Source organism: Tribolium castaneum, chromosome 5, assembly GCF_031307605.1.
Source record: "Tribolium castaneum strain GA2 chromosome 5, icTriCast1.1, whole genome shotgun sequence".
Taxonomy (NCBI): domain Eukaryota; kingdom Metazoa; phylum Arthropoda; class Insecta; order Coleoptera; family Tenebrionidae; genus Tribolium; species Tribolium castaneum.
In genome coordinates this window covers 12,367,246-12,392,522 of record NC_087398.1, presented here as the reverse complement: position 1 = coordinate 12,392,522, position 25,277 = coordinate 12,367,246, and the positions used below count along the sequence as shown (strand labels likewise).

Here is a 25,277-nt window from a genome sequence, read left to right as displayed (position 1 = left end):
ATTATCTTTGAAACAGTTTTTTTGGAAATAATATCTACCCAATGTTGGTACATCTACAAATTTAGATTTTTTGATGAATTTCAATTTCATTAAATTACAAAGTGCTTAAAATGTAAAAGTAATCATTAATTACTGTGTTAGTGTGAAGCATAAAAACATAAAAAAACACTGAAAACTGAAAAAAGTTAAAATAAATTTGTAGTTTTAGATTTTTCAAAATATGACTTTAGGATTTATTTCTAAAATTCTTCTTGTAGTCTACACATGCTTTTCAACAACGTACAGTCACGATCAAAAAGAATGACACCTCTAAAACTGCAGCCACAAATATTTTTGATTTTATCAAGTTTATAAAGTAGCTGAATATTGTGTAATGAGTTGGACAGTTTGTAAATTAACCTGTTTGTAGATATTTATGAGCTAAAACATTTTTGTCGGACTTTTGCTATCCAGCTCGTTTGATAGGGGTGTCACTCTTTTTGAACGTGACTGTACATACCACTGAGTTGGTGCGCCAGTTTTTGAGCACTTGGTATTGTAAAATTTTGTTTTTTTTTAAGAACGTTAAGCTACAAACTCACTTGTTTTGCGAAAGAAGGCAAAATATTTCTAAAGATGGAGTGGGAAATAGGCTTGAATCGTCTTTGGGACGGAATTAATAATGAAGTTGAAACGAAGCGAATATTTTTCTTGCTTTTTTTTGTTGTGTTGGTAATTTGTTGGGGGGAAAAACAATTGATGATCGATTCGTGGCACACAATCACGCAACGTTGTGGGAAAATCGGACAATGATTGTGAGTCAGGTCACTATTTTCCTATCTCTGGAGCTTAATTAATTTCCTAGAGGTCAGGCAATTCTTTACGGCTCGAGCGATTGCAATCTTTCTGTTGGGGTTTTACACTTTAAAGTCGAGTATTGATCTTGACATATTTAAAAAGTCTACGTAACCAGATGGAAATATGAATATTGAACAGACATTAATAAAACTTCTGCCAGAGCCATTTATCCTCGTACCACTCGACTTCCAGCTCGAGGAACATATTGAAAAGTAATCAATCAAGTGGAGGAATCGGCCAAAGTTTGCGAATATTGAAAATAAAGTCAATAAAATCTAATAAAAACTCGTCGGATTGTCAACTGGGCAGTTGTTAACACGTAGCCAAACATCCAAAAAAGCGGTCCATTCTTGGCGGAGGCGCGCCTCCTGTTGTTCGCCTGCCAATCCGTGGATCCCAAACAAATGAAAATTACGATCCACGTGTTTCAATAGATGTCAGAATCCGTTTTGTAGACACATCAATTATCTGTCCCTCTGTCCATACAGCTCATTAGTCCATTGTTCGTCCACATTGATTTTATTAGCGGCCGGCCACGATCCCGGCCTTAACTGTGCCCCATATAATTACCCCTCACATGCACTGAAAAATTTATCATTCGGTAAACATCTGTTGAACGCGTGTTTTTCCAACAAAGCTAGCCGTAATTTATCCCAGATCAGCGCTCGCCGACCAATCGTATTTCTTCATTTGAGCGAAATGCAATAAGGTGCAATGCCTGAAACTTATGATAAATGCGGCCGATTATTGCGGATTATTTCCTCGGAAATGAACGTTTCAATTTACACAATGAACTGCGGATTAGAGGCGTGCGGGTTCAAGGCTTCAATCCCGGGCGGGACGCAAAAGTGGGTATTTTGGCGTTTGTGCACGCTGTGAGAAGAACCGCACCTGGAACTAATAAGTACAGACGGCGAGGATGTTCTATTCGTTATTAGGTGTGAGACACAAGTAACGCGAGTTCCCCATTTATGTGGCAACGCGAAAGCTGCGACAACAGCATTATACTCGTAAAAGCGCACTTAATAGAAATTATTACATCATACAAACTCGGGTTATTTACCTTAACGCATTACTTACGGAGCGAACCGACTACGAGTACCGACACCAACAATTCAATTATCACCAAACTCCAGCTTTTCGAAAAGACAAAAAAATCCACAATCTGGGCTCAACCCCAAAAAACCACACACACTTGACCCCAAACAACCGAAATTAGTAATTTCAAAAAAATGTCAGAGGTTAAATGAATTTTGTTTATTTTCATGTCAAGTTATTGATTTTATTTGCTTTTGCAATGAATGTAAAAGTTGCAAACGATAAATGGCCAATTACAATATTCCTTTTTGTATAAATTGACACACTACACAATCAAAAACGAAATTCAATTTTTGGTATTTATGGCACAAATTGTGACAATTGTTTATTGGTTGGGGAACAAAATGAAAGCGTTCAAACAAATACTTTTTTTATACAATTTAAAAATTGTTGGTTGAATTTACGGTATTTTGGCTGCTTTTAAATTCGACTTTCGGCCGCTATGATAGTGCCCATCATCCGCTTTCTGGTCCAAATTACAAAGCTCGGCTCTCGCGTGATTAACCGCCTTGTTTAGGATTCTGTCCGTGACACCGCTATCGCTCTCCGGAGGCAACCGGAGGAATAGACCGGGCAGATGCTAGCCACTCCATCATAAGGCACCTCATATACCTGTGAAAAATTAGCGCAATTTTTTACGAAACACCTAATCCAACCGGAGCCCGCGTCGGTATAAACCTTTTTAATTATTTAGTGCACGCCTTAACTGCTTCTATTAATTTTTTCCCGGCCGCAATTATTAATTACTTTCGAGAGAATCCCGCCTGTTTGAAAACGACACCACTTTGAATGCGCTGCCTGTGACGCGATAATGATAAATCGTTGTTTCTAGCACTGTGTCCCGGATAAATTCAACAGTTTCATAAACAGAACGCGGGAATTTAAAGAAATTCGCTCCACAACAAATTCTGGGCCATATACCAGTTCGAGTTGGGGAAAAAAGGCCCTGTCGGTTGGTTTTAAGCCTTTGGAGGCCTTGTCATTCATAATTAAATCTAAAATAACGCTGTGACGTTTCCATTTAGTGCCGACAGCAGCGGCTACAATGCAAATTCGTCGTACACATTTTAATTTTTGATTAACTATTCTAATTCCATTATGTGTTTTTGTCGTTTGCTTGCAGCCGTCAGTCACCCGACAGCCCCACCTAAACTGATTGCTCTCTCATATCGTGGTGCACACTCGCGATTTTAAATAATAAATGGGGAAAAAGCGACATAAAGAATCGACTCGCTTCCTCACGTTTGCATACGATTAAATCCGGATGCTTGCTATACGCACGCAATGTTGCGGTCTAATTAGTTTACGCTTTGTGCAAATCTGATTTTATTAGAGGAAGTGGGAAGTTTGAGCCATTGAAAAATTGCCGGTTAATGATCGAAGGAGCCTCGTTTGCGTAAAACAATTAAAAATGAACGGCTGATCAATCCGGGAGCCGCCATTAAAATAAAAACGCTCACTTTGATGTTTGCGGTACACAATAACGCTGAAATTTCTATCCTAATTGGTAAGTTGATACTGCGACTAAAGATAATTATCTCCGACACTAGCAACAAAATTGCAGGGGCCCTATTGATATCGGAAACTCATTTTGAATGATTTATCGCGGGCGAGTGGAAGGATTTATAAGTATTTGGGGACGCAATTAATGTGTGATTTTTGCAAACACATATCGCGTTTCAGACTTTACGAGCACCAATTAAAAGACTTAACGACGACGAGAGGTACAACGCTTAATTAAAATGAATCCTAATTACGAAGAAAACAACACGAGATAGCGGAGACACGAGCCGAAAAAGGAAATTACAACTGCATACTTAAGACAAAAACTTTGCCAAGATTAATTCTCTTATTTCCGGTCGTGTCTAATGGCGGAGAGATTGCATTCAATGCCACAGGAAGGGGGCACAACTGTTTCGGCGCTTGCTGCACTTAACAAGGCCTGAATTATGGAACAGTCGCGCCAAAACAATTTTGTAATAACAACAGTTTCATCTGATTAATAAAGTCCTGATTTTTGCTTTTGCTTTTGACTACCTGAACCACGTTTCAGGTTTTTTGTGCGCACAATTGCTCCAAGTGTCGGGCAAACTAATTAAAGTGTTGGCGATAGTTCGAAACTACCGCAAAATATGTCCGCAAAAATGTTGAAAACTTTAAAATTTTCGTCGGAAGGCTCCGAGTTAAAAGTTTCATCCCTGTCCTGTCGTTTGTTGCGTTGTGGAGCAGTTCTTCGCTTCCGAAATTGAGTTATTACCAAAGAAAGTTAACATCAATCTTCGACGATGTGTGACGGTTTTTATCGATTTCCAGTGCGTCGCCATTATTAAACAAATGGTTAAACACCTTATGAGAAATGAAGGCAAGTGTTTTGGAAGTAAATAAGGGGTAAGAGTGAATTTATGGTGGGTTCGATTGTCCTGGGGGAGGCCGCCCCCGGCATAATTAACTAAATGGCTGCGCTGTTTTCAGCCTAAATACCCCGGACTATATAAATAACGGAATTAGCGCAACACATTTAAATTAATAAAGTTATTTTTGCTTTTTCGCCAATTCTCGATTAGATTAGGTTGTGTTTACGATAGTCGCGCCTTATCGGACCAGTTCTGGTCACGTTACGAGGCCGTAAAGGGCTAGTTGGGCCTTCTTTAATTAGGGCGCGACCTCAATTAAACCCGATCCGAATTTCTATCGATGATGGCTCGACACGCAACTGAGGGACCATAAAACTAAACGCCGGCTTTAAATTTAAAGAGTACACAGCCTTTCCCCGAGCAATAAAACATCGATAAAGCCGGTTAATCTAAACCCACATTATCCCAGAGTCACCGAAAATGTCACTCGGAATATCACACCATAAACAATAACAGTTGTGAGGAGCTTGATTGCGAGATGGAATAATGGACGACTTAACGGCGGATTGCGAGCATTGTGGCTGTGTCAATGCGAGACGGACCGAATGACCACAAAGGAGGTTAGGCCATCGCTGGACCCATTTGAACAAATGTCAATGAAGGAGTGAGCAGGATTTGGCAGATGGGTGGGCCAAAATGGAGTTTAATCAGTGTGCAGGAAGTGCACTGAAGGGGAAGTAATTTGAACAGAATGAAAATCGAATCGGGGAAATAAACACAAAATGTTTCTATTTCGTCCTGAAAATGTTTTGTTTTGCATTGCTGAAATTTACAACTACATAGTTTATGTGCTGTTATGATTATTTTTAAAATCGGGTAGTTAGTGCTTTTGGTAGCATTTTAATGAAGCTAGTTTTGTTAACCAAAAATATTACAAATAATTCTGTTGTCCCGGCGCATCCACCATTTTTGCATTATAGACAAAATAACAAACATGTGGTTAGTAAATAAAAACTTGTGCAGAGTGGATTTGCGAAATCTCTTAAAAGAGTTGCAATGCACTTTCCGACAAATTAAAATCGGTTTAGTTCAAAAGAATCTAGTGAGGCGCACAATGCGCTTCGCTTTTAATTTTATTTGTCGGCGGCGGGTTGAAATTGAATGTCTTTATTCTGTTCCGGGACTAATATTTATCTAAAAACCTAGCAATAAATTAATCGAAGGAGGGGAGTATTTTCGTTTCCTGTGTGTAACAAGCTAAATGTTGTAAACTGATAAGATGGAGTAACCGTAGCATCGTAAATAAAACAAATATTGACTCTCCTAGCATGCTTACATAACCTTCGGGACTATCGAATCGACGCAAAACAAAAAACGGGATATTCAGCTAATAAGTTGGTAATGTACCGTCAGGAGCACATGGCGTGTTTACTTAGTTAAGACAAGGGAAATAAAAAGTTTAGTTTGGGGATAAAGTCTTTGTTTCGTCACATCAATGGTAGATTATTTCATCACCTCCACAATGCAGTGAAAGATCGTCTTTGTAATCAAAGCGACTCTAAAATATTAATGGTTTTACGTCAGCGCCGCTGGCACTAGTGGTAAACATTAAAAGTCTTACCTTGACGCGATCCATCCTTGATTACACTCGAGTGAACAGAGTAAATTACAGCATTTGATCTCGCCGTGTAATATTCTCTCTTAATTCTTAATCAAGATCGGGAACATATTAAACTCAGATCGTGGATCGATCGACGCTGCGGCGTAAATAAAAACCGGTCTTGCACACAATAGAGGAAAATTTACAATTTCGTCGACTATAGACGCAGTGAAATGACAAAATTCAATCAGAACAAGAAAATCAGTGGAATTGGCTCAATGGGGACTGCGACGTCGAGATAAGTGTCGAACGCTCTCTCTTCGCTACACTCCCAAATCGCTAATTACTCTCCTCCGCGCCAAAAATTCGGCCTTAAATTTGCAAACTAATTAGGGCGCGTATTAATTCAGTGTGTAAACCATGTGCCGAATGCGGCGTGAAGGCGGCTTAAGCTAATCCTTCCGAGTCCAAATCTTAAATCAGGAGTTACGACGCTCTCCTTTGTGTTTGGCGTTATTGTCCGCCATCTTGTTTATTCTTGCTGATTTATGGACGCAGGGATGACGCTTGACGTCCGCTAATGCACATATTTGCCAACGATATTTGGCCGAGGCTAAATAAACATGTATTTAAATTCGAATCGATATCTACGATCTGGTCTAATTAGATCGAATGCGTGTCCGCCCGGAAAATTGACCATCAATCATAGCCACATACCTCGCAGCCATTCCGGCGCACCGGAAATTCTTCATCCTGCGACCGCGGAATTTCGACTCCGATCGGGTTTGCATTTTTAATGCTCGCGGATGAAATTAAACTAATATTTGTACTTGGAGAACAATTAATTTGCGAAAATTCCTGCACGAAAAGCGAATTTTAGTTTCTCGCAACATCAGCTAAATTATTAAAAATAGAGTCGGCTGCACGCGCTCAAATGCAATTTTCATTAGAGTAAATAGTGCACCACCTGGAATGTAATTGTGCAAAAAACGTAATAACGTCAAAAGCTTACGTCCAATTCAACCGTGTAAATAACCACCTTTTAACTACGCTACAGCAAGGGATAAGTTAATTCGATGCCGACGCTGGCTTTAATATGGGAAGAGGGCCCAGATTAAACCATTCCCTACTACAAACATCTAATTACGCTTTTACCCTAATCAAAAAATTCATCTTTTATAGAAATATTAACCCGCGTACAGGCGCCCACATCAGCTGCATTCGAACGACCCCTAGATAGCGCAATGCTACACCTACTAGGTGTATAACAGTTTATTATTTTAAAAATTGTATTCATTTATTAGATCTATTGTTTTCCTGCATTCTCTTGTAATTACATTTTTGCGTGAGTGCTGTGCATGGCTTACGCTTGTTATTGTTTTACAAACATTTTTCTGGTAGTTTTAATTAACAAATTTTAAACAGAAATTTTTGCCTGTAGGCACTCTTAAAAAATTAAAAGTGTGTTGATTTTTGGGGAAGTGCGCTGACTTATCTCTTCCGTTCCAACACAATCGAAAGAGGCCTTTTGTGCGAAATAATTGCGTGGAAGTGTTACGACACGAAATTGGAAAAGATAAAGTGACAAACAATACGCTTGATAAGGCCCTAATTCAGTATTTCGTTTTATTTTTTAATTAAGAATCGTTCTGGTCGCCATCCGATTTGGCATTTTGCTTGGAACAAGCCTTTTAAACCTCGTAAAACTTGCACAAAGGTCAAAATATCGCCTGCGATTTTATTTCGAGCCGTCCAATAAGCGTCAAGCATGAATCAAATATCCCCTGGTGTTATTATTAGATAACTGAAGCGTCGGGAATCCGCCGTCGCATTCCTGCAAAATTGACAACAATGTTTCATTTCGATAATTAATTCCTCTCGATGGGGAGAGAGTTTCTTGAAGTCGGGTGGAAAAAAGTCAAAGTGAATATATTCGTTTGAATAAATCAGATCGGAGTAACCGATAGCGTGAAAATTTTGATCGAGTCGGATGGAAAGATGCGTCTAGTCAGTCGAGTTGTTAAAAGCTTCTCGTATGGCACGACATTTTTAGCAGAAATGAAAACAAAAGATCGCTCGCAAACGCTATAAATCAGAGGCGGGATTGATCCTGTTAGTAAACGGGATCCTCTAAAACCAGGGCGGGATTCGGGACAATTTCGAACCAAGTCCGGGATATATTGCCTCGCGTGAGATAAGAATTCCAAGTCGGAATTATTTTGATTTTGGCCTCGTTCGCTGTAATAATTCGTTTACCAGTATATACCAGACTTAATTGTGCGCTTCTGGCCTAACAATCCTGACTATTTGTTGGATTTGGAAGTCGGGCGATTGTTGAAGTTTAACAATGTTAGCGAGCTATGTTATTGAATGGGGCGAGGGCGAGAGCGAGTTATTGTTTAAGTCGATGAAGGATTAAGTCCCCGAACGGCGCGTTTCAAATTATAAACAATCCAATATAAATGTATGGATTATTCTCATGAAATTCAAATGCTGGAACAACATGTCGAAGGACTAAATCAAGGCGAATATTACGACTTTGCCAACAGTATTGTTTGACCGGAAAAAGCACCCACTCTCAGACAGTCACATGTAGAGGAATGTAGTAATTAAAGTTGGCCGAAGCCGTGTCTACAACAGCGGCCAAGTTTTATCGACACCTCGGCAAGTTTTAATGTGTTTTTGCTATTGCAATAATAGGTCGAAAAGTCGAATTTTGTGTCACACGTCCCTCCCTCAGGATCGATGTACGCCGGCGAAAAAGTCGTAATTCGTAACTTAATCAGGCCTTTACTTTAAGCCCAGCGACTCAAATTCCGACAAGACGATTTGTATGGAGATTTCCAGCAAGAAAGAATTTCCTCGACGTTTTCTTTCGACATTGTTACATAAAAGAAGAACTTTGAGCCGAGAATGCTTTGTTTCAGGACGCGGCTAAATAGCGTGTCGTGCCTTCGTCGAGAGGAAATGTGCCGAAATGTCGCGGAATTTGCATAATTATCGTCATAAATGCCGACTGCATTTTTCTAATTAAGAGACGATCGCCCCTGAAACGGCATTTCGTCTATTATTACGCATTCTTCATCGATTCGTGTTACAATTATTTTCGGTCGCGATTAAACACCGAATCTCGCTCTTTTTCAATGCGGGGAATGATGCCGAAAGCAGGTTTATTTCCTGTCATTTTCTATTTCCGTTTCCTACCAACTTTCGGCGTTTATCATTGTCACTTCTCTACATTAGTTCCGAACTGTTCTTACGTGAATAGGATTTTTGCGAGTGCAATTAAAACGGAAATTTGGTTTGTGCGCGGCAGCGGGATGTGTATTCACTTTTTCACCGGATTTAAATTAACAACAAAGCAGCGGTTTCGGAATTATTCGACTACGCAAACTTGCAAAGAGATTTATATTTTAGGCGATAACGACCAGATTCGGGCTTTTAGCAAATCAAACCACGCAAAACAAGCAAATTAGCTCAGAAACTGAAATTTTCTACACATTTTCATTAGGAGAAGCGAACCCTTTCACACACCAACAGTTTTTTTCTCGTAAACGGCTTGTTGTAATTTATTTATGAACATTGTTATAATACGCCAAATTAACCAACCAAATCGCTTGAGTTATCCGGAACCAACTTTTTTCAGGACGCCGATTACGGCGAATGTCAATGAAGGCCGACACCTTCGTAATCAGGGCATATGTGCAGTCCCGTTCCTGCTGACGCATTAATGATTAATTTCCGATGCAAACTTGGCCCGGCCAGGTCGCTAGGTTACTCCAGGTCGTTGTGGGCCACTTAAACACCTCGGTCCGCACTCATTTTTCTGAGATAAAGCGGAATATGGCAAAAAATAGCGCCGGAATGGTGTAGATTAAATTGTATATGTCAGCCATCTAACGTGTAATAAATCAGCGGACAAATCCTTTCCTCTATGCATTCCGCTCATTCTCGCCATCTTATCCTCGGTGACGCGCATTTATCATTATTGTCGAGGACGTTCCTGTGTATAATAGCGTGGAATTATTGTTTGTTTAGCCTTTCCGCGGACCGGGCCTGTTGCGTTATGCCGTAATTAAGTCGGGAGGAATCAGTGCGTTAGCGACTGGGAGTAATTAAATTAAAATCTGAACCTCCGCCTGATTATAATAAAACTAGATACGGTGCTAGGACCCGGATGATTAAAGTTTTATGGCAAGCAGCATTTTATGACGTATTAAACCGAAAATTTAAATTTTTGTTCTCGCAATAACTTGACAAATTCAGCACTTCACGCTCCGGTCACCGGAACTTCTCCTCCGACAGTGTCCACAAACCGGAACGCGAATTCCTCCACAGAGGCGGCAACGCCATGTTAATTCCATTATGTCCCCGGACTCGAAGCAATCCTCTTATACTCCGACCCGGATTTAGACACATATTTGCTGTTTTTCAGAATTATCAATAATTGCGGCCAAATCCCCTAATTGGATCACTTGTACCTCCATCAGGTGAGGCTCCTTTATTGCGGTTATGTGGCGTTTCCAATATCTGCTGTGGGCATATTAATTAGCAGTGACCCTTTGTAACAATCGATGAGCGATTATTTTCGTCGAAAGATCGCGGACCGTTTCTATAGAACTGAAACTGAAAGCATTGATTTTTAATTACTGGAATCATTAATCACGACTCCAAAGACCTGAAACAACACGGCCTAACATCGATTGAAAGGGAAAATCCGGTAAGTAGTTTTTCGGTTGTTGTTATACGGGCTTTAAACCCGGATGCTTGCCGAACACGTGATTGCATTATTAACGCCCCACGCTTCCGAACAATAAAAGAAACGACTGCAATGTTTTTAATTGCGTTCAAACGGGAGGTCAATCAATGGAAAAACGACGCTTTATTTACGACGGCAATTTATCCAAGAATTCATTAACCGTTCGGTGTTTAAGATGCGCGACAATGTCCAGAATAAAACAGACGCAGACTAATTTCTTGTGACAGACTTGGGTTTGAATTTAGTCGGGCTTTTTGGGGTGTGAAATGCATCCACGCCGCTGCACTTGATCCGCTAATTGAGTGGCTTGCCGTTAATCAGTGCATGATAATGCAGGTGCAAGCTCCTCAAACTTGCTCCCGAAATCGAAAAATCCCAAGTACGACTAATCCCAGGATATTAGTTCGCAAAGAGTTAAGTTTGGTGCGCAACAGTGCTGTATTTAACATATTAAAGTCTTACTCTCTCGACTCAGGCCCTCGAGGGAATTTTATTAGGCGGCGGTCTCGTGTCAATATGCCGAATTAACAGTCATTTTTGCTAAGTGTCTAGTTTAATGGAAATTTGATTAAACCGGTTCTCCGAAGCAGCTTGATAGACGTTTCATTTTAATTTCTACTGAAATGTACGCAATTTATGCGCAAACTTATAACCAAGTTAACAATTAGCGGTTTACTCAAGAGGGAAAAAAATGCACTCGCCCGGCGCATCCACCAAAACTAACCATGAAAATTAAATATGTTTTTCTTTCAAGTTTTGTAAATTCTATTTGCTAGTGGAGAGTTAGTTTGCCAACCCAAAAATTTTCCTCTCGTTCAGCCTTATTAGAATGCGTTCACAATACGCCAGTTCCAAATTGAATTTTTGCCTAACTCTATTTAAAAGTTTGTTGCACCTGTTTTTCCTCAAGCCATCATCATACAATGTAGCCAACAACAATACACAATTAGCTTTCTGATTTACCAGATATAATTGGTGTGCTGTTAATGCAATGACCATTGTTGTGTGTTTGACCTGTAACAATTCAAATCCGATTCTACCCAACTAATTTAAAGGGATGTCCAAAATAAATAAAATCATAGCGGTTGTAAAACCGGTAAATTAATTCGGTTAGCTAACAGCATAAACGAGAAACTGTTCTAGTTTTCGCCAAAAACAAAACTGTAGTATTGTGTTAAAAAATGGGTTATACCTGTTTGAATTTTTGCTCCAAGTGGAAGATTTGCGCGCTTGCAAAACAAACCCCGCTTTTTCAAGTCTGATTAGTCCCATTCAAATGAGAGAGCGTCAGCTCGGACACAGTCGGTGTTTAATTAATTAGCGCTTTTCAGATTTTGTAGATAGGGCCGTGTTCACGGCCAGACACGCCACTTCCATGGAGCAGCACTAATTTGTGATGCTTTTAGCTGCAGAAAGTGCTAATGTTTAACCGAAACCAAGGCCCCAAACCCTTGTCATTGCACTTAAAGGAAAAACACGAGTCTATACATCATTTCGGGGCTTTTATCGCGCCAAGACAAAACTGTGAATCCGAAAACGCGCTTCCATTCATTTGAACTAATCAAGCAAGTACGAGTGGAATTAAGGGAAGCTCTTTGAAACGGCTGGTGTTATCGGCAATTTGATTTTTGGTCGCCATGTTGCAAACGCAGTGCTTAAGATAAACGGAAGGCGTTGTTAAAACTTATTCGGTTCGTTGCACTAATGGTTTGGGTTAATGGATCTGCAGCGCACATAATCTGGGTTTGTATGTCGCGCTCCGGTGGCCAGTTTCCGAATTACACATGAAACGATCCTCTCGATTCGCCACACTTTTATAAATAACGTCTAATGAGATATGTACACATTACGGAAGTTGGCAAAGTAAAAAGTTCGAGGCGCTGCCATTAAAATGGAACTCTTGGCGACTTGGGCTCTTTTTCATCCAACTCGACGAATAATACATAAATTCTCTAATGCCGCTAATACCCAGCTCAAAATGCAGCCGACTTATAAATTTTTATCTGCCGGAGAGGGGCTTACAACCTCTCTCTCCATACATAAACCGGGAAATAAACAGATTTAAAGGACGTTCCGTCTTTTTAAAGGTGTTCCGGAATTATGGCCGGCTTTATGGAGAGTGCTACGTCCAAATAAACGCTATTTTTATTCATAACGCCGGGCATTAGCCGCAAAGAAGGCACATGCAAAAAACAAAACAACACAGCTAAACTAATCGAGAAAGTCAAGTAGCAAAGAATAAAGCAAATACCTATTATTACTCACAATTAACAAATCCAGGGTGTAACAAAAAGATGGAGACAAAAAGGAACCAGAGATTCTCCAAGTTAAAATAAAACTATTTAACCCAACTTACCTTCATATCAAGTTGCACCGTTTAAAATTTAGAGAGCGCCCAAAATTCAAAAATTATTTTTGTTTTTTATTAGTTCTAAATGAAATTTTTGATTTTGATGAAATTTGGTCATCAAAACTATAAGTTTTGGTGCTATTTCTTTTGATTTTATGGTATTGTAAAGTATTACTTACCTATCAACTATTGAACACATTTTAGAACATATTTTTGTCATACGTTATCTGAATGATGTAATTTTTTTTTAATTCGAAAGACCTCTTATTTCTGAACACTTTTTATATCTTTAAAATTTTGTATCGGCCTTGGTTTTGAAATAAAAAAGTACATTTTGGACGTTCGTTAATTGTTATTATCGGTTTTAAAAATGTATTTATTTATTTTATTTAATTATTTAATTATTACTTTGCATTATAATAGTAAGTGATAATTTTTCCATATCGACAGTGTAGATTTTAATTAGTTGTGTTTGTCAGAAATTGAACGATTTTTAGAAATTTACACTTTTGTGAAATAATGCTTTTTTTGTTTAAATTAATAATTAATTACATTATTGTTATCTAGCATACACGTATACAGGGTGCTCAAAAACTGGCGCACCAACTCAGTGGTATGTAGGTTATTGAGAAGCAAATCTGGAGCTACAAACTTATTGTGTTAACTTCTTTAGTTTTCATTATTTTTTTATATTTTTATGTTTCATACCAGGTAATCGTTCCGTAACAAAACGATGAATAATTATTTTAAAATTTACTATCAGATTTTAGCAGTTTTTTTAATTTAAAAAAATTAAAATTCATCCAAAAAATCACAATGTGAAGATGTGCCAACACTGGGAATTATTTCCTAGGAAACCGTTTCAAAAATAATTTATTTTTATTGTTGATCAAATTTTATTGCGATCATGACTGTTAGACAACGTTGCCACAATCATTTACCTAAAATTAGTTATTTATCAATAACTTTAATACAAAGAATTTTCTTACTATTACCATTATACGTAACCACTTCTCTACCACACACCATTGAGTTAATGCGCCAGTTTTTGAGCACGCTGTATAAAGGAACTATAAAGTCAAAATTAACAAAAAAATTATCTAAAACTTAATAATAATAAATAAACGATGGTCTCAAAGTTTGACACATCGACTTAAATTATTTTTTTACTCCAAAACCGAGGCCGATACAAAAATTTTATAAGTTACAAAAATTGTTCCAAATAACGGATCTTTCAAATAAAAAAAGAATTACGCTACTTAGCTAACTTAACAAAAACATGTCTTAAAATGTGTTAAATTGTTGATTGGTTACAAACAGTATGAAAACAAATGGTTGTGATGTTAAATTAGTTTTACCAAATTTCATTGAAATCGATTATTCCATTAAAAAGTTTTTAGAGAAAATAAAAAATAATTTTTGAAATCTGGTGCCCTGTAACTTTTAAACAGTGCAACTTGATATGTTGGGCTAAATCGCTCTATTTTGAGCTGAAGAATTTCTGGTTGCCTGTTGTCTCCACGTTTTTGTTGCATCCTGTGTAATTTGGTGAAATGTTTATTTTATTTAAATGACGTCCTCCTTCTTCTACACCTTCTAAACATACTTCTAAGAACATCGTTTTACTTTTAACCTTGAACACAATTGATAAAAAATTGTAGTAAACGAAACAGCCGAGCCAGGTAGGTAAATTGTGTTATTTTAAATTTTTCCTCCGTCTAGTTAAATTTCTTTTTAAAATCTGCTCACTTGAAGCCGTAGTGTGCTGAAGGTATAAGTTCATTCCACATTCATCTGATTGTAGGAAATTGAACTTCTCTCCTATTATCAGTCTACTTCACTCGCCCGAGTTCAAAGAAGTTAGACTCTCATAAAGTAAACCGTTCTTTAATTTTAAAGAAAGACTGCCGTTTCACTTTAAGTTTACCTATGTCTTGTAAATTTTATTAGGTAAGAGAGTTTCGATGTAAGTTCGGTGAGTTTTATTGCAACTAGAGGAAAAAATAGAGTTTGCTTGATTTTCCAGTCGCTGCCGCTTCATGTAATAATTTTTAAACCGACACAATTGCAAATATCGATAAATTACGCCAAATTTTAATCATAAATTTGAAAAAACATGAGGCTTGCGTCATAATTCAAATTTATTGTGCCGTTTTAAACGTCGACAATTAAACGAATGTGCATTAACGTTCTTCAATGCGAAAAATCCCTCGGTCGTGATGTGTTCCCGGCCAACATATAATACTGTGTAGACAGACGTAGACACTCCCCGAACTGCTAAGTGCACTCGTAGAGGGAGGAAATAAAGATCGGGCCGACATCTTGGTCGTAGCTCGCATTCAAAGCTAAGTGGTGAAACTGGTAGGCGACGAGTTATGTGTGAGAATACGTAAATAAAACGGCACTATTTTAATAAGAGCGAGATCAGAGTTTATTCGAGTTTTCCTCCTGTTACATATTGAAGCCCCACCTCATTTATTTTTCTGATAAGTGCCGGTTTTTGCCCGGAAACTTGCTCCGATTCGAGACGGAGTAATTAATCTCTTTTGAAATTACTCCGTTGATAAATCGCTGTTGATCTTGTGCGCCGATGTTTGAGCTAAGTGTGCTTGCGATCCAACAATGCCTCGACCCAGGCCGTTTTCTCTTCTCTAATTGTTATTGTTGGGTTTATTTCCGGCCGGGGGCGCGTCTCATTAAAGAACTCCAATATGCATTGCCGCCGTAACTGATATTAATGCAATCCTAGATGAACAATCATTTGCTATCTTACACTAATTACAAGAGATGGCGAAACGGTGTTTACCTAATTCACAGGCGGAGGAACAACACTTGTAAATCTACCGCTCTAACCGAGGAACTTTTCTTATTTCCGCGTGAATAGTTTAACTACAAGATCTCGCTTTTAATTACAACTTAATTCCCCCGTCGCGAAAAATGCACCCGATGCGACCACCCTTGGGATCCATTATCGTGTCCGACAATACGTATTAATTAACTAATTTCCCACCAGAATCTGTTAGAGAATGTGTGGTGCGCTCAGCAATTCATTATGGTACAGCGCTGGTCAAAGGAGATGCCGAAGGAGTCGCATCAAAATTTCAGCAGATCCTTTCGACTCAAATTGTAACACAAGTGAATTAAGTTAACAACAAAACACTTTTACGATTATGACGAGTATAAACCTGAAACATGAGAGTGGAGAAGTGGGACTGTATTTTAGCCGTTGGTTTGGAAAAATGGATTAAAACGCGTGTTCCACCAACGCACGATTTATCTGCGGCAGAAGCGACTAAAAAACCAATTAGCACTCAAAAGGGCCAAACTAAGGACATATATTCCTCCTTTATTGCTTTAATAGTTTTCTTGTAGATGACGCATGCGTCTTCTTTTCCCATCTCGTGCAGTGGATTTTTTGTGGATTCAATAAAGCGGACTGAAAATGAAATATAGATTGTTTTTTGTGGATCGTCGACTGAATGGAATTTTGGAAGTTGGAAATCCGGGTGATAAGTGCCCGGGCGTTTTCTTACTTTATCGCGGTGCGTTTCCGGGGAAATTATTTATTAATTAGGAATTTCCGGTTACGTATGCACGCTCCATTAATCAGTTTTAATTTGTCGAGGGGAGGGGTTTAAGGCCCGGACTAAATCCCTGCTTGGTTTGGCAGCGAACGTTTGTCTACGTCTGTCCGTCAGTCGGTTTATTTTCTCTCTTTTATTCCCGGCTTCGTTTTCTTAATTTACTCCAACGTGTAAATAAATGCCTCTCGATGTATTACCCGGACCTCATCAAACGATCCCTCAGCTAATTTCAATCAAACGGCTTTACATTCGCGCAATTCCCTCAAGAACGAACACACCCCGAGCTAATCTTATTACCTCATCGTCTTTTTCTCCTAATTTTATTACACGGAGAGTCGTTAAAAATACATTAGATGTGCGCCGATATTAAAACATACCGCGGCTAATGAGAAAAATCGAAATAAATGTTTGCGACTCCATGAAGGGTTATTTGAATAAGAAGCTTGTAAAGCGGCTTGTAATAGAGAAAAGGAGGTTTCCATCACGGCGCAACGTTAATCCCGAGAAAAACATCTAACGAAGTGGTGGAAGTTATATGTTCGAAAACAAAAACCTAACTCCTTGGGTTCTTCACCGATGAAGTGATTAAGGCGGCGCCGATAAAAACCACCATTGCTCAAGATAACAGCTGAAAGATGTGGGTTCGTGGCCGCGCAATTATACTAAACTTATCTCAACAAAGTTTAATTCTTCTAATTGCACCGTAAAAATTTGATTCGGTTTAAATCAAAACGCAATGTGCCATCCCTTGATTGCCGGCGCAATATCTCGCCCGATAAATCATTCGCGTATGCGGCAATAAAAAAGTACACGCGCGTTATTAAACTTCACTTAGCAATTGTGGGAAGTCGAGGGCCGAAGCCCCAACCGCACAACAGCGCCCCCAATCCTATGGGGATTTTAATGGAAGCGCTGGATTCGTTCGGGAAATTTTCGACCGCGTTATTGGAATCGAACCGAATTAGCTGACGGAATTTTCGGCCGCAGAACAACCGACACAATGAATTTCATTTCATACACAATGACTATTCATCTGGACCAATCACGGATTTCCGGGCAGTTGCGACACCTTGACCGGAAATGAAACTGTCAAGCGTCACGCACAAATCACGTTTTTGTCGAGAAGAATTGCCGACAAGAGGAATTTTTTATTATTTATGGCGAAAGAGGGCACTTTGCGCGCTTGGCTTGGCAACTGACAACTGACGAGAATCGCTGAGCGAGACATCTACATTTTTTTTTAAGTAAAATTCAATTTTTATTATTAACAAAAACACTGAGGCTTGCCGTAATTAGTCACGTCCGCGTTCTTTCGCCGTTTTGACTAGTCATAAATCTGGCAAATTTATAGATTCGCGATAAGGCCGACGTCCCAATTTGTATGGGAGAGGCAATTCTGTGGCAAAAAGTGGTCCAGGCCGCAAACAAAGCACAAAACCGGCCTAAAATATTTAGTGCGGAATTAACAATTGAAAAGGGAGTTTCAGCACCTTGACCCCGCTCGTCGATAAACTAACGATCCTATAAAATCAAAAAGTTCTTCGAGCCGACATTTTTAAATGGATGGATTTAGCGACAGGCTGTCGCGCTTTTACGTCTTTATCGTGATGTAAAAAGGAAACTTAAAAGTGGCTTTAGAGCCGAGATGGGGCTGTTCGTCTTATCGTTTTTATTACGTCGAGCAAACCTGCACACAAAAGAAAATTAGTTTTTAATTCGGCTCACAATTACGATTATGCTATCGCCGGTTCTTTTATAAACTGGCCACGTTTTTTAATTTCTGCCGGAATTGAGCAAAATATTTGCCAATGAGAAAGTGTCGAACATATTTTATGCGACACTAGGGAGCCCCACCTGCGTTATTTTTTTTTCTACTTAATAAACAAATCCTATTTTTGACGCAAATTGTAAAAATTACAGTAAATGTAACACCAAACAGCGACAACATAAATTTATTAAGATAATTAAAGAAAACATAACATAGAAACTTTAGGTAACTTTTTGATAAAAAAAGGAATCAAATTTTTAAAAAATCCAAACTATCCAAAGATCTTAAAGGTATTATTAAAATGACCATACAAAGAGTGAGAATCAGCCTAAAAGGTGTGAATATAGGGGTGGCGCAGTTAAAACAGCAGTTTTAATCCATTAAAAAATACCGAGGAAATTAATAAATGCATTTACTTATAACGTTCTGGTTTTGCCAACTTCAATTGGAGAGGCTATAGTTAACCACCAGAAAAAATCAGTTTTAGTTTCAAATAGAGTTATTATGTTTTATGTTAGTTCATGGCAAAACTTTTGGAATTACAATAAATTGTCTTCAGCATGGTCTCTAGTTTGTTAATTCCAACATTTTGTACTTGAGAAGCATTTTGGTTTTGCCACGTGTAAACTCGGGTCGTTGCAGCTTAATTTGTTTAGTTGTAAAAAATCCGGGAAGCGTCTCTGGCAAACTTTCAAATTAATGCCGAGCAAACTCGTTCAAATTAATCTGTTTGTTTCGTTAATTTTCTTTTATTTGCGTTGTTAAAGCAGTCGCTCGAGGGCGTGCTGTCAGAAGTTGTTTTCTTGGCCGAATCCGTATTTAGGAGTGATTAAGCGTCGTGTCGGTTATGAAAATAGAGCAAGGGATCGAATAAAGGGTGATTTATGTGGACGAGGTTAGATAAGAGAGTCGACGAAAGTCGCCCGAAATAACTAAAACGATTTTATGGAAGTTTAGCGTGTATTTCCACTTGACAATTCAGTCAACGGCGAGAAAAGCACTGAAAAGTAGCCTTCAGCTGGAAACGTTCGGATTTATATGGAAATTCAAAATCAATCGCGTGACCAGTCGCCATGGCAGTTCCGGAATGACGTTCGGCCAACTTCCGGAGAGAGAATCCAATTCAGAGACACATTTACAGAGATGCGATGTCCCTCGCAAGCTATAACCTGGGGCTATCTCGGTGCTAAGGAAACACTTCCACCTGCCTTTATTGTTTGCTTATCTAATCATCGCGCTACCTTTTTATCACCAAACAAAGCACTGAAACACTGTCTCAATTTAGCCCACACGATAATTGCCTCCGGCTAAATTACCACGCCCTCTCGCCAATTTTATTTCTCAACCGGCTACAAAAATATGTAGTTATTTTCTACAAAAACTGCATTTCATTGCCGAGCAGGTTTAAAAATTATTTCGAGTAGAACAAAGCATTCTTTAACATTTGCTATAGAAAAAATATCTTAAAAATGGAGCCTTTGTGTCGGGAAAGCGTCCGAATGGTCAGTTTGTCCGCAGGTTGCACAATAAAGTGTGAGTGACCCGCGTTCATCCGCAGAAAACCGCAATACTAAAAGAGATTGTTCCGGGTGTTTAACCCCGGAGTCGGTGTGTTCCGGTCGGACCCCTCGCCCCAAACAATGTAAAATATACGATCCTCGCTCATGTGAATTTATTAGATAGATTTGAAGTTCGCTCGGGCATCTCCGTCGCGAATAAAACAATAAAACTTAGAGGTTTTATAGTTCTTATTTTGTCGAGGGGCCGTAAAAAGCTCGCAGGATTATTCCGGCAAAGGTCGCCTCGTCTGGGACGGCCGATGTAAATCTCGTTTGCCGATTTTAAAGCCGGGCTACAGCCAATATCGGTCTGTTAAAATATCGGCGCGATTTTTCCCTCTTTACAATCAGGTCGTGGCATATTTCAAACAGTGGACGCCGGAGATACTATAAAGCACGGCACTATGTATGCAAATCGGAAAAGCGAACTTTTTCGACACGGCTTTTCCTATACCTATCATAAATTGCACAGTTTCGCCACGAAGTGTCGCCGCCGTATGTCAGGGAAGCGGCCGCGACCCGCCCGTAAGACCTTTTTGTCGTCATTAACATAACAGCTCCGTGAACAGCGAATTCGTGTTCATGAAATGCCCGTAAATTCCTTACACTACTTCGGGACGGTAATTGCACCACCAACTCGAACAACACTTACCACGAAAAATCTCATTTAAATCACCCAAAAAACACCTACTCCCAGCAGCAGTGGCGAATTCTTCCACTGAGCGTATGTTCTAGCTTATGTCTCGAACTTTTGAAACGCAATCTTAATCTCGCGATACGAAATTATCAAAATAAAGCAAGACGTCGAGAGTTGGTCAGATTAGACCTTATGACATCCAATCTCCTCCCGAGTGCATTCCTTCTTCCATGTCGAGCGATCTGTGACGCAAGTGCAATCGATAAAACTCCCAGATAAAAGAAAATTAAAAGCAATTTTCGTAAATCTAGAGAAAATTGAGTGTCGTAAACTCGACTACATAAAAATACAAATATGTTTATAAAAGTCCCAAGACGTTGGCGAAATGGAACCATCTCGAATAAGCCCAGATCCGAGCGAATTGCGTGCCCTAATGTGGCAACGCACACCTCACATAAAACTAACACAAAATTATACGTTTTTCCGCTTGCGAAAAATCCATAAACCCGCCCCCGAACACTCGTCGCTCTTTTGTGTGTCGCCGGCAAGTGTTTAATTACCGAATATCCAGCCTTAAATTGCCCGAAATTAATGGATGCGGTCGAGGGTAATTTTTAATAAGCAGGTGGCGCCGCATTGTGCCCGCCAGCGATCGAAAAGAGCTGTTTACTCCACAAACAATCACAAGCCAAGAAAAGTAAAACTAATTGTTATTCTACTATTGTTGAGGTGCAGTTAAGGAAGCGGAACGCTTGCTGTGGAACTAGCGCTTCAACTTAATTAATCAAAGCAAAAAGTTTGTTGATGTTTGATTTCGTTTTTCAGTTTCCAACGAAGCTCGCCATCCTGTGATAGTCTACATACATGGCGAGTCCTTCGAGTGGAACTCGGGCAATCCCTACGACGGGAGCGTCCTAGCGGCGTATGCCGAACTCGTCGTAGTCACACTAAACTATAGGCTAGGAATCTTAGGTAAGAACTTTATTTAAAAAAAATGAAATACCAATTATGAATTTTGCAAATTGCAGGTTTTTTAAACGCGAACCCCGCCCCCCACCTCAAAGCCCGCGTGGCCAACTACGGCCTCATGGACCAGATCGCCGCTCTGCACTGGATCCAGCAGAACATCGCCCTCTTCGGCGGAGACCCAGACAACGTGACTCTGGCCGGCCACGGCTCCGGAGCTGCTTGCATCAACTTCCTCATGATTTCACCCACAGTCATGCCTGGCCTTTTCCACCGCGCAATCCTCCTCTCCGGCTCCGCCCTGTCTTCGTGGGCCCTCGTCGAAGACCCAGTTAACTACGCCGTCAAGCTGGCCCGCGAAGTCAACTGCACCATCCCCGAGGACGTCGGCAAGGACCACGAAGCTATCGTCGACTGCCTCCGGGACACTCCGCTCCACGACCTCCTCCAAGCCGACGTCACTCCACCGGCGTACCTGAGTGCGTTTGGGCCCTCCGTCGACGGTGTCGTGATCAAAGCGGACTTCGCCAAGGAGCTGGTGACGTATTTCAAACCCTCGGACTTGCAGAGCTTCGTAGGGCCAGTGAACGCCAACATGAAGAGGAGCGAAGCGACGCTGACTCCGAGAGGGAGTAACCCCTACGACCTTTTGTTCGGGGTGGTGACCAGCGAGGCGCTGTGGAGGTTCTCAGCGACGGATATCCAGGCGGGGTTTGAGGGCGAAAGGCGGGACAAAATCATAAGGACTTATGTGAGAAACGCGTATACGTATCATTTAAGTGAGATTTTCTTTACGGTAGTGAATGAGTACACGGATTGGGAGAGGACGGTCCAACATCCGATTAACACAAGAGACGCGGCAGTGGCGGCGCTGAGTGATGCACAGTTTGTGGCGCCACTGGTGCAAACCGGGGATTTGTTAAGTGCCAAACCGCCGCAACCCGGACAAGAACCCTCAGGGTCCAAGACTTTCTTCTACGTGTTTGACTACCAAACCAAAGATGGGGACTATCCCCAGGTAAAAAATAAAAAAACAAAATGGTTTTAGATTTTTAGTTACCTAAACTTTGAAACCGTGCAGCGCTAACAATTATCTCCCCGAGTTTAAAACTCGCTTGTCGCTGCCTCTTAAAAATAAATAATTGAGTGCTCTTGGGTGTACTTTGACGCTATTTTTAGTGGTGTGCATCAGGTTTACAGTGACAAAGCCGATTACGTTCATAAGCCCGTCCGCCCTTGCTTGTGTCTTTCTGAAAAAATCGCTGTCGACACGCTGTCCCTTCGGTTGACGCGTGAAAATTAGGGTCTTAATTTTTTCGGTAAATTTCAAAGGTCGCCGTAAATTGAAACACAATTGGGCCGAAATTATTCAAGCGACAATTAATTATTTGAAACGGTTTTTAGATTTGCCCTTTCAAAAATTAATGGAAACTCGGCGTTAAATTTCGTATTCTAATTCCGGGTGACGACTGTAATAACTCCGGGACATAATCGCCCGAAACTCCATTGAATTATCCGAAAACAAAAGTGGCGCAAGACAAAAAAATCCATTTGTTTACTCGGGCCCACGGTAATTAAAAATTCTGGCGCCTCGGTTAACTGAGTTAACACTGAAGCGAAAAACAATTTGATTTTTTCCCCGGACGTGCACTTCCGGTGCTCCGGAAACGACCTCATCGTCGTGATCGATTAGGACCTCGGCAAAATTAACGTAACAGATGCGATCATTTTCGCGTGAAATTCTCCAATTCCACGCAGATTTTTTATTAGCAGGATTCTGGCGTTTCACGTCACTAAATAAACGACGTACATCTTGATGGAATCGCTGTCGATCAACGCAAATAACCGTCGTTAAAATTTCAATTCCTTCTGTTTCGCGACCGTCATTAATAAAATCGATCCAAGCTCGGGCAAATTCTGGCGTTTGAAACCTTTCCAGGTCGGCAACAATGATCTGATTTGACGTCCGGCTGAAATCTGTTGATCTGAAAAAAATGTATCCTTGACAAAGTCGTGCCCGGAGTTCGTAACAATCCGTGTTGGCGTAAATCTACAACAGCTGTAACTTTCGTGCCAGATGAGTTTATGAGATTTTGATGCACAGTCCCTTGCGACATCTTGTGCAAAAGCACAATTAAAAACTTTCGTGGCTTCACGCTAAATTATGTCTTATTTTTCCTCAAGGTCTTAAACGGAGTTCACCGATTTCGGATTGCTCAGCGAATACTGATTTTGATGGCTAATGAATTTCAAACAAGTTTAATTGCAAGAACCGAGTCAAAGGAATTTCTAATTAAGCCATCATAAAACACATTACAAGAACGGAATCTGGGGAGAAAAGCTGCATGCGATTTGTTTGGCCAATAGGTGATAGCGGGAGCTTTACTTGCAACAGGAGCTCGCTCAATTGCTAATTACACTAAATGACTAAAATCTGACTTAATCCGGAAAGAAACAATCTATTCAATTCCGATTCGAGTCTTTCCCAAAGTGCAACTCGAGCTCATCAAGACTTGAAATTCATTTCGAGTAATACGACGAAAAGTGTCACGACAAAGTGTTATAGCATCACATTTCAGCGCTTTCTCGCGCAACGAAGATGGTATTAGTAGTTCCTATCGTATTGCAGCCACTTTATATAATATTTCCCCGATATTACATCCAAAATCGCCATTAATCCGGCTCTTGCATGCACCCCATTAATGCTATTACTCGACACACATGCACGAGACGTGACCGGCGACATGACACCATCATGTCCATTACCGCATCCAGAGGCGTCGAAACCGCGGGGTTGCGCCCCCACACCACCTGCCCCTATAGCGAAATGTTCTGTTTTCAGCGCATGGGGACAGTCCACGGCGAGGAGCTCCCCTACTTCTTTGGGGCGCCTTTGGTGGACGGCTTCAACCACTTCCCGAAGAACTACACCCGGTCCGAACTGGCTCTGGCCGAGGCCGTCATCATCTACATCGCCAATTTCGCACGGACGGGGTGAGTGTTCTCCGATTATCGCACAACTGGGACATTCATCAATATCCTAATATCGTTTGATTTATTCGTGGAGGTGAGCGTGAATTTATGAGCAAGCCCCGTTTGGAAATAATCTCTTTATTCTTGTTTTTGCGGGATTATGCGGGATAATTGGGAAAAGTTCCTGTTTTTGCGCGGTATCGATCACAGCGGCTTGTGCATGTCATTCAGGATTAAAGAGATAGCGATCTTCATCGTAACACAATTACTTAGCTCCCTAATAAAAATGGGGGTGTTTTGCCCGGATTCAAGATTACAAAGCGGGCTTGGCCCGATTTTTGGCCGGTGAATTAGCATGAATCTACATTTTTCGCGTTCTCGGGAATTATCAGCATCTTAATCCGCCACTGGCCAAATGTTGCCTTTCGTCAATTTGTCCCTTCGAGGAAATCCAAATTGCGAAATGTATACACGCGATTTGCATACGAGGGGGCGTTCTAATCCCGCGGCTTATAAAATATGAATTTAATTTATATTTACGCATCGCGGAGATTTTAAATGCTAATTTAAGGTTTTCTCAGGTAATGTCGGGGAGGAATAACGCGAGCGCCGTGAGATCCTTTGGGGAACCTCGATAAACCTGCCAGTAATTATCTCATCCCACTAGTTAATTAATTAAGACCGACTTTATGATCTCGGTTCATCTGTAATTTGATATTAATTAAACTTCCTACCATCGACGATCTGCATTCGCATAGAATGGAGGATCCCTGGCTTGATGTGCTATTCTGA

At 40.3% G+C, this 25,277-nt stretch overlaps 1 protein-coding gene across 2 annotated transcripts in view; it reads left to right on the top strand.

Annotated features, from left to right (window-relative positions):
• Positions 1–25,277, top strand: part of LOC659717 (neuroligin 4) — a 147,082-nt gene that overhangs the window by 102,864 nt on the left and 18,941 nt on the right. For both annotated transcript variants that reach the window (XM_965995.4, XM_015980087.2), the window contains 3 exons: positions 21,372–21,518; positions 21,575–22,530; positions 24,355–24,506. In XM_965995.4, coding sequence (XP_971088.1) covers positions 21,372–21,518; positions 21,575–22,530; positions 24,355–24,506 — 1,255 coding nt within the window. The remainder of the gene's footprint in view (positions 1–21,371; positions 21,519–21,574; positions 22,531–24,354; positions 24,507–25,277) is intronic.